This window comes from Primulina huaijiensis, chromosome 18 (assembly GCF_012295235.1).
Source record: "Primulina huaijiensis isolate GDHJ02 chromosome 18, ASM1229523v2, whole genome shotgun sequence".
NCBI lineage: Eukaryota > Viridiplantae > Streptophyta > Magnoliopsida > Lamiales > Gesneriaceae > Primulina > Primulina huaijiensis.
Genome location: NC_133323.1, coordinates 1,554,860 through 1,565,558, shown reverse-complemented (window position 1 = coordinate 1,565,558; position 10,699 = coordinate 1,554,860). Strand labels below are relative to the sequence as shown.

Genomic DNA, 10,699 nt, shown 5'->3' with positions numbered 1-10,699 from the left:
TCGTCGTCTCAATACTTGTTCTTTGTTACCCACAATTCGGATTGGAATTTCTTCGTACTTCAGCTCCTCATTTAGCTTGCCCTCAACCAGAAGTGGTCCAGCCTCCAGAATATGACTTGGATCGGAAATATATTTCCTTAGCTGCGAAACGTGGAAAACATTGTGGATTCTTGACATATCAGGTGGAAGTGCTATTTTATAAGCAAGTGTTCCCACTTTCTCTAAGATTTCAAAAGGTCCGACGTATCTAGGATTCAATTTCCCAGTTTTATTGAACCGCATCACACCCTTCATGGGTGACACTTTCACATATGCTTTTTCACCCACTTCAAATTCCACGGGTCTTCTTTTCAGGTCAGCCCAGCTTTTCTGTCGATCCTGTGCAGTTTTCAGTCTCTCTTTGATCATAGCAACTTTATCCACTGTTTCTTGGATCAGTTCGGGTCCAACCATGGCTTTTTCCCCTACTTCATCCCAATATAGTGGCGATCGACACTTTCGTCCATACAGAGCTTCGTACGGTGCCATTCCAATACTGCTGTGATAACTATTATTGTATGCGAACTCGATTAAGGACAGATGTTCGCTCCAATTACCATTGAAGTCTAGAGCACACGCTCTCAGCATGTCCTCCAAAGTTTGTATTGTCCTCTCAGTTTGGCCGTCCGTTTGAGGGTGATATGCCGTACTAAGAGTAACTTTTGTCCCCATAGCTTTTTGAAAGCTCTTCCAAAAACGGGATGCAAACCTCGGATCTCTGTCTGATAGTATGCTAACTGGAACTCCGTGTAACCGTACGATATTATTCATGTACAAGGTGGCCAGTTTATCCAGATTATAGTTCATGCAGACAGGTAAGAAATGCGCAGATTTTGTGAGTCTATCTACGATTACCCATATACCATCATAGCTTTGTCTAGACCTTGGTAAACCGACTACAAAGTCCATGGAAATATGTTCCCATTTCCATTCCGGGATTTCCAAAGGTTGAAGAAGTCCACCAGGTCTCTGGTGTTCTGCCTTGACTTGTTGGCACACGTGACACTTGGAGACAAACATTGCAACGTCCTTTTTCATTCCACTCCACCAGAAGTTTTTCTTCAAATCTTTATACATTTTGGTACTGCCGGGGTGGACTGAAAATTTTGACTTGTGTGCTTCAGACATTACTTCCTGTCGAAGATTTTCAATGTCAGGTACACACAATCGTCCTTTCATCCACACAACTCCTTTGTCATCTGTCTGAATATCTGGTGATTTTCCTTCTTCAGCTTGTTGTTTCAGTTTCATCAAAGTGGGGTCTCGATCTTGACTTATTTTGATTGTTTCCCGGAGGCACGGTTGTGCTGAAAGTGACGCTAGTATTACCTTGCCCATATTCTTCCGACTCAAAGCGTCAGCTACCTTGTTTGCCTTGCCCGGATGATAGCTTATTGTCAAATCGTAATCCTTCAGGAGTTCAATCCATCGTCTCTGCCGCATATTTAGTTCTTTTTGAGTGAACAAATACTTGAGACTTTGGTGATCAGTGAAAATCTCACACTTGGCTCCATAGAGATAATGTCTCCATATTTTTAGTGCGAACACCACTGCAGCTAGTTCGAGGTCATGCGTCGGATAGTTGTGCTCATATGGTTTCAGTTGCCTTGAAGCGTAGGCGATCACCCTTCCATCTTGCATGAGCACACATCCTAAACCTCCTTTAGAAGCATCACTGTAGATGGTGAAGTTTTTTCCTTCAGATGGCAATACCAATACCGGAGTAGAGGCAAGTTTCTTCTTCAAGGTCTCGAAACTTTGCTCACATTCTTCACTCCATTGAAACTTAGAGTTCTTTTGTGTGAGTTTAGTGAGGGGTATGGCTATTGAAGAGAATCCTTCAACAAATTTTCGATAATAGCCCGCTAATCCCAAGAAGCTTCGAATTTCTGCCACATTCTTTGGTCTCGACCAATCCATGATTGCTTCTACCTTCTTAGGGTCCACAGACACTCCTGCTGCTGATATTATGTGTCCCAAGAATGTGACGCTCTTTAGCCAGAATTCGCATTTCCTGAACTTGGCGTACAGTTCCTTTTCTCTAAGCGTCTGGAGGGTGAGACGAAGATGTTCTTTGTGGTCCTCCTCACTTGACGAATATACAAGAATATCGTCGATGAATACCACAACGAACTTGTCAAGAAACGGTTTGAACACCCTATTCATGAGATCCATGAATGCTGCCGGAGCGTTTGTCAACCCGAACGGCATTACGATGAACTCATAGTGCCCATACCTTGTTCTGAAGGCTGTCTTCGGAATATCGTCTGTTTTGACCTTTAGTTGGTGGTAGCCTGACCTTAAGTCGAGCTTGGAAAAGACTGTAGCTCCTTTGAGTTGGTCAAACAAGTCATCTATCCTTGGAAGCGGGTACTTATTCTTGATTGTGATCTTATTCAGTTCCCTGTAATCAATACACAATCTCATGCTTCCGTCTTTTTTCTTCACAAATAGGACAGGAGCTCCCCATGGTGATGCGCTTGGTCGGATTTGCTTCTTATCCAACAATTCTTGAAGTTGTTTTTTGAGTTCTTTCAACTCTGCTGGAGCCATTCGGTACGGTGCTTTTGAGATTGGTGTAGCATTGGGTACTAAATTAATCTCAAATTCCACTTCGCGGTCAGGGATTGTGCCAGGGAGTTCTTCAGGAAAGACATCCGGAAACTCTTGTACTACCGGAATCTTTTCTAGTGCAAGTGTGGTTCCTTCCTTTACCTCGCTTAACATAGCCAGGTAAACTTCTTCTCCACTTTTCATGGCTTTCCAAGTCTGGGAAGCAGATAGTAAGGATTCATGTTTCTTGACTTTGCCATAGTAAACGATTTCTTCTTGGTTCGGAGCCCTTAGTTTGACGTTCTTCAGGCGGCAGTCTACAATTGCGTGATTCTTTGATAGCCAATTCATTCCCAGAATGGCGTCGAACTCCACCATGTTTAGTTGAATCAATTCAGCTTGAAATATGTGCTCATTGATACCGATATTACAATCTTTGTGCACCCTATGAGTTTCAATTGTCTTACTTGTGGGAGTTGCTACTCTAAATGGTTCAACAAGTACCTCAGGTATAAGCCTTAATTTCTTAGTGAACCTCTTAGATATGAACGAATGAGTGGCACCACAATCAAACAATACATAAGCTGGCATTTCATTGATTAGAATGGTACCTGCCACGACATCGTTTGAGTCATCTGCCTCTTTATGAGTCATTGCAAACACACGAGCGTTGGGCTTATTTTCCTTCGGCTTGTTGGAGGTAGTATCACTATTTGACCATGTCCCTTTCTTCGGCTCGGGACAATCAGCAATTCGATGTCCCAATTTCCCACAATTGAAGCATGCACCAGTTTTTCTACGGCATTCCCCAGAATGGCGGTTATTGCAGATAGGACACATCTTGGCCTCTTGATATGTTGGACTGGACGAAGCGCCCTTGAAAGTCCCACTGGACTGATTTGGTCTTTTGAACGGTTGTTTCCCTTGAAAAGATTGTCCAGAATGAGGTCGCTTATTCTTGTTCTCATCCTCCCGGCGTTTGATGTCTGTCTCTGCTCTTATTGCTGCGCCCATTAGATCAGCAAAGCTCGTAGGTTGATAAACTGCTAAAGCTGACTGAATACGGCTGCTCAAACCACGCTTGAACCGATGCATTTTCAAAGTATCATCAGCCATGATAGTGGGTGCATAGGTTCCAAGGGAGTTGAACTTTGAAGTATACTCCATCACAGACATATCCATAGTTTGAGCGAAATTTTCAAATTCACTCAACTTCTGTAATCTCACTTCAGCCGGATAGTACTGTTTCAGGAATACCTCTCGGAATTGTTGCCATGTGATTGGTCCATTTGCTGTCACAGCTGGTGAGACTGTCTCCCACCATTTGGCTGCTTTTTCTTCTAAAAATGGTGTCACCACATCCACCTTGAACTCGTTGGGAATCTCGAGTAGGCGGAGTTGGGTCTCAATATTTTTGATCCAGTTTTGGGCAACTTCAGGGTCCGGGTCTCCTTTGAATGTTTGAGCTCGATTCTTTCGGAGAGACTCGTAGTGGTACTTGACCCCCTGTGCTGGAGGTCCTGGTGGTGGCGGATTGCCATTGGCGTTTGTGTTTCCCAACCCTTGGATGGTGGTGGCCACAATAGTTGCTATGGCCATTAAATCAGCTTGACTTAGGCCCAATCCTGGTGGTGGTGGCGGAGGTAGGTTCTCTTCATTGTCGGTGTTATTACGGTTGTTATTGCGATTTCCGTAGCGTGGGTTGCGGTTGTTTCGTACTGGTCTCCCGTCCATGTCCTACAAGTGTACAAGTTTCTAAGATATTCGTTTGCTAACATATATCAATGAGTCAAACATGAAATGAAATCGACCACTGATAAAACCAAATAAACTCTTTATTGATTCAAATGAAAAGGGAAAACAATACAAATCCAAGTTTTAGGAAGCACAAAAGAAGAGAAAATTCATGAGAAATCAAATGGATTATAAATCCTTATTACAACCAGTCGTGACACTAATTCCTCAATCATCTAAAATCTCGCCATCTCCTACTGCTTCGTCTTCCATTGGCTCTTCTATTGGTTCCATTTCAGGTTCCAAGTCGATAAGGGCATCCTGAAGTTGTTGAATCTGATTTTGTAAGTGTTCGTTATGCATAGTCAGATGCTGCACCGAATCTTGTAGTTCTTGAATGACCAATGCATCTTGCTGATGTCGTTGGACTGCTATAAAAGAGGTCTGTTCCAAGAGAGCCTGGAGATGAGCTTTCTGTTCCTCTAGCTCGTTCTTTTCTTCTTGTAGAGTATGTAAAGTTGCAATCAGTTTCCCGTTGTCTTTCTGTTCTCGGGCGAGAGATGCTCGAAGATCCTTAATGATGGTATCCTTGTCAGGGACGGGTATAACACTCATGCGAGCCGTGGTCCGAATGCGAGGCATAGAAGAATTTGAAGCCATTTCCTGAAATAAAACAAATGGAAAGGCTTACAAAATGATAAGGTCGTGAATAAACATCAAACGGTAACTTTAATAGTCATCTCATTCGAGATTTGATTCAGAAAGGGTTCAAAGATGGAAAATTCGAGAATTGACGTATGGTTTGAAGACTATACGTCGAGCTCAATACAGAATAATTAATGGAATCGAATTCTTGAGTTTCGGAAGTCACAATTTTCAAATATAAGATTGGGGTGGACATGAATGACTAAGTTTTTGCCAAAATCTAACTTCGTCAAACTTTGTCCTTCGAAATCTCCAGCCGGATTATGAACCTGGCGGCTCTGATACCACTTAAATGTCACGCCCCGAAATCGAGACGTGTCATCGGCGTTGTTTAACAATTTAAAACCGTATAACAACAAGCCACGTAGTACATCAAATAGCCAAAAGCCAGTCTATTACATAAATCAATAATCGTCTTTACAATGCGATTAAAACGAAATGCGGAAGCGTATAACACGATAATATAACTAAGAGACAATGATAAGACTGGTCTTGAATTGGATTGACTTCATCACCATCCCCAAAAGTATTCTTGTTCTTTATCTTCGATTTGTTTCTCGTTCTTATCTGGAGGTGGGAATGTAAGGGGTGAGTACTTGGGAAATACTCAGTAAATGGGGGCCGATCGGGCATAACGAATATCAAGGTTATAATTATACGAATACATTATTATAATCTCAATCTTAAGCATGTTGAATCGAATATGAACAAGATACAAACATAGCACTGAAAATCATCTCCTTTTTCATGGTTTACTGATCAGTCCCCTATATGTTACTCCTCTAAGGGGCGAGGCCAAAAGAACGGTTATTATAACCCACCGCATCAGGGCCTTAAACAAAACATATCAAATATCGGAATTTCCTTGCCATTTCTAATTCGAATCATTACAGTGCATTTCAAAGATTTCAAACATGCTTTCAAATATTATAACGAATATCAATCAACAAATTGTTCAAAGATTTTCATAACAAATAGGAACGAATATATCATGCCGATCGAATTTCAAGAAACATACTTAATTTATTTTTTGAGCAAATGTGGACATACTTACGAAGAACAAGTATGTCGATATATATATCAAGTAGTACACTCATGAAATGCAAGTGTACGTAAAAGTATAACAAAAACCCACTTACAAAGAAATATATATAGCAAAAGCCCACTTACTTGATGATAATCTTCAAAGATTTGAGGGAAAGACAACTAAAATTCGAACACGAAAGCTGCTGGACTGCGTCGAACCGGACAAGAATTATGCTACTGCGATGCTTCGAAAATGGACAAGAATGAGTTGCTGAAATTTTCAGAATGTTGTGAATGTTTTGTGCCTTCTTTTTGGTCATCATGCATGGTATTTATAGGCTCATGGAAGGGAGGTGAAAAAGCTCTCATTCAAGGCCATTACATCCATGTTTATGGCCTTCTTGATGGCCTTAAACACCATTAACATGTTGTTATGTCTCTTCAAATTCCTCCTTGAATTCATGGCTTGAAAATGTGGTTTAAAGGCTTGGTTTTGTGGCTCTTCAAATGTGGCTCTTCAAATTCTTAATGTGGCTCTTCAAATTCTTTGGTCTTCACAAGATGGATATCTAAAACTAAATATTCCAAAAATCCTAGGCTGAGCTAAGAAGCGTTTGTCCATATTTTCCACCTGATATCATTTTGACGTTTGCAATAGATTAAAAGGTTATTAAGATATATAATATCTTTCTTTTTGCTTTTTCTTAGACAGTGGGTTCTCATACATGGGCTTGGTGTACCAAAGAGACATCAGGGGTCAGTATAAGGCAAAAAGCATGCGAAAATGTCAAAGCAGAAGGGGAAAGCATCGACCACAAATCTTGGTGATCGAGACGTTATTTAAGTACAAAGCAAGCTCTTTGAATGTGAAGTAGGACCGAATACATGCAAACTTTTGAGTGAATGGCCCAATATTGGATGTGGACTTGTCCATGTCAATGGCCCACAATCAGTTACATGGCTTTAATTCGATGGCCGGACGGCAAAAGTTTAAGCTATAAATTATTAAGTTAGATTATTTACTTGATAATAATTGATGGGAAGGAAATGAAAATGTAAAGTTAGTCAGTCGGGCATTGGGAAAGCCCGAGACGACAAGCAAATCATTTGCAAACTTGGATATATATCTATATATTACTCCTATCTATCGTATATAGCCTCAAAAATAACGGCTAAGTATTGTCACATCCCACAAAATCCTAACTTTTACAGTGTACCCATTTGTCTGATTTTCAACACCACTCATGATTTAGGGCAGCAAAATATTATTTTTAATTGATTACGTTGTTTTTTTATTATTGTTATTAACAAATAATTGAATAATGATTGGTGGAGTTTTATTTTACAATGTTTAGTACTCGCGTCTCTCCCATGTTGGAGATTTTTATGTCACTAACCAAATGTTGGCTGGATTCTTTCTGATCAATTATATTAATATCCACCAAATTTGAAAATTTTAAGGTGTGATGTAATGTTTGTTGCCCTACTAATTAATCGTACTTTTAAAAATAACATATAATAATAATAATAACCAATACATGAAACGAATCCGTTCTGAACAAGTACTTATAAAGCTTTTTTCATTATTATTATAAAAGTGTGTTTCTTTTTTTTTAAAAAAATTTTGTATAATGTTTTAAGAATTTTTTTTATAATGTTTTTTCAATTTTTATATAACATTTTTACAATTTTTTTGTTATATATATAATTTCTTTAGTTTCCGTACACTTTCCAAAAGAAAACGGAAAAAGGATTTCATGTGTGCCTAAATTAGCTAATTGTAATTAAGCTGTTGAATTTGATCATAAATTTGANTAATTTTATCATCTGGAGCTAATGTTTATACATAGTAACTTGTGAATTAATAATTAATTAAACAGACTGTTCTCACATGCATGTATAAGCATTCATAATAGCATTCTTATATCACAATGCAGCCAAATGAAAGTGTTCACGCTTTCCATTAATATTTTCGGAGAATATATTCTAATTATAGAATATGTATAAAAAAGTTCACATCTGCATTGACAGAGGAAGGAAATATATGTGCGTATACATATTATATTTCTGGACATCTGCATTATGTAAATTATAAGTTGACATTTATGTGCTATATGTTTAATATAATGGAGTGACGACGACTATTTAAAAGGATGTTAAATGCTATATTAATCTATACATTTATGATTTATGAAGAATGATACACACGACCTATGTCTCTAAATAAGATGGTAAAGATGATGGAAGCAAGCTGGTTTGAATAAGATAGTTTATATATGGTCGACTCACAACTAATTAAGGATGTGAAAAAAAATTATTTTTGGTTTTGTATGTATGTTTTTCGGGGAATTTGCCTTTTTGTTATCAAATTCTTTGTTCTGCGTATTCTTTGTTTAGAAAATTTAGTCATTTATCATTGAGATTGTCAATATGACACGACTTGTAGTACCATATGAGTGTCACATCAAAGTTAGTGTCAGAAAAGGACTCAAATCGCAAAAAAATGAATTTAACGGACTAAGACTGAAATTTGATAATATAGAAAATCAAAATTACAAAGAGACGAGACAATACTTTTTATACAGAACAGTTTATCATTCAAACTTTGTGCAAGCTAAATGGATTTTAAATTAAACTATAATTAAATATGAAATTGAGATAATTTTCGACCCAATTTAAATAGTTTCCACTTCAAGTTAATAATATTCTCAGACATTAATATTATGCGAGAATACTAAGTACAAGAGTTCATAAGCCAACTAATATAGTTCAATACGCTAAAATATACAAGCAATGGAGATTTGGCTAGGCATAAGTATCACCATTAACATAATATCGCCATTAACGTAAATAATTAAGGATTAATCCCTCGAGATGAGACTGCTAGAATGCGCTAAACAAAGAAAGCCCACATATATTACTTTAAATTTACACTTCTTAAATGATTAATTAAGGACCATTAGGAAATCTTGCCGCATAGGAGTTGAGGGTGAGCTCCAAAGAAGCCGTAAGACCGGTGATACCGTCGGTGGAGCAGTGGTGCCAACCACCATTGAAGTAGTCCGTTTCTTGTTTGATGTTACTGTGTATGGGGAAGAGAGGAAGGGTTTCGATTTCTTGGGTTACATATTCGGCTTCTTCTTCCTCCATTTCTAGGGTTTGAAGATCAGCACTGATGTAGCAGTTCTTCTTCTCAAGAAAAGGGTAGGTCGCAGAGCAAGGATCCACCCCGATCCATGTTAAGTTTTGGCTCATTGATCCGCAGGTGTTGGGATTCGGGGTTATAGAACAATTCTGTTGAATGTATTAACGTAAATCAATCTAAAAATTGTTACAGACGGAATCAGTCAACAAGAGGTACAGAAAATTAGAATAAATATTGATATAAATGAATAAAAGTGAAATTTTATTCTTAATTTAATATTAGACAGCAGAGGGTTTTCACTAAAAAAATTTCCCATGCCGGAATGTCTTTGAAACGCAGACTCAGGGTTTGTGTCGTCGAGAAGAGCTTTGCACGTACCCAAAGTCCAAACACGTTCAATTTTAAATACATGTACTTTTAAAATCAGACAAAATCATAAAAACTGTACATTTGTAAGTTGTTTTCCTTAGTCAAAATATAAAATATCCCAAAGATCACGAAGGTATCTATGTTACTTTGTGAGTTTGGTTTGTGAAAGACAGAGACCAGACCCTAAACCAGTCCAAAAATTTGTCTATAATGCGAAACTAGACGGGATCCATATCGGGCGGATTTAGCAGGATCGAGCCATATACGTATATTTTGTAAAAGGAATTAAACTTTGATCTTCTCTCACCGGGACTATATTACTTGATATGCATATGCATCAGTAAACGTACGAAAGGCATCCATTGCACTCACCCTAAAGCTTTTCTCCACAGCAAAAGATCCAATTCCGAAGTTTCCCGCAGAGCCAACATTGATCAAACCAGGCGCAGAAGGAACCGACGAAGACGGGAAGCTACCTGCATAGGTAAATTCGAGAAACTGCATAAAATAAACCCATCAAACAAAATTGTCGAAAACTTAAAAAGAAAAATAATCCTTCAAAATTTCACCAGAATTCACGTTGGGAAACTTGTTATAAATCTCGTCGTTCTTCCATACCCCATTCCTATACTGCATGGCCGGTATATTATCACAAGTGAATCTCTTCTTCTGCCTCTCTCTAGCCTTGTGATTCTGAAACCAGTAGAAAACATTCTTCCCCTCAATCTTCCCATATTGTCTTAACCTAGCAGAAATCCTCTGAATCTGCTCCGCAGAAGGAGACCTAAGTCCATTATTGTAATAAAGCTCCTTCAAGATTCTTATCTGATCAGTTGTTGGTGTCCACCTAGTACTGCTCTGTCTGCACATAAAACTACTGTTCTTCCCCGTTTCTTGATCATTTGCGGTGGGATTTTGCAGATTTTGAGGTTCCATGTCACCAGAATTCTAGAAACTAATTACAATAACAAATTGTTATAGAAAACACAGAGAGGATTTGGGAATATTATGTGTGTTGTGGTAGGTGTAAGTTAAAGAATGTGAGAATTTTAAAGGAGGGAGAGATGAAGTTTGGGCACATGGAGAGAAGATTTCATATCAGAGAGACGATATCCGGAGGAGAAGGAC

The 10,699-nt window shown here is 38.5% G+C and overlaps 1 protein-coding gene across 1 annotated transcript; it reads right to left on the bottom strand.

The window, feature by feature from the left end:
* Nucleotides 1-8,747: 8,747 nt before the first annotated feature.
* LOC140965293 (protein WUSCHEL-like) lies at nt 8,748-10,655 on the bottom strand. The gene is made up of 3 exons (XM_073425461.1): nt 10,141-10,655; nt 9,944-10,047; nt 8,748-9,351 (listed from the first exon to the last, which is right to left on the bottom strand). The coding sequence occupies exons 1-3, from the start codon at nt 10,505-10,507 to the stop codon at nt 9,007-9,009; spliced, it is 816 nt and encodes a 271-aa protein (XP_073281562.1). The 5' UTR covers nt 10,508-10,655; the 3' UTR covers nt 8,748-9,006.
* Nucleotides 10,656-10,699: the final 44 nt, after the last annotated feature.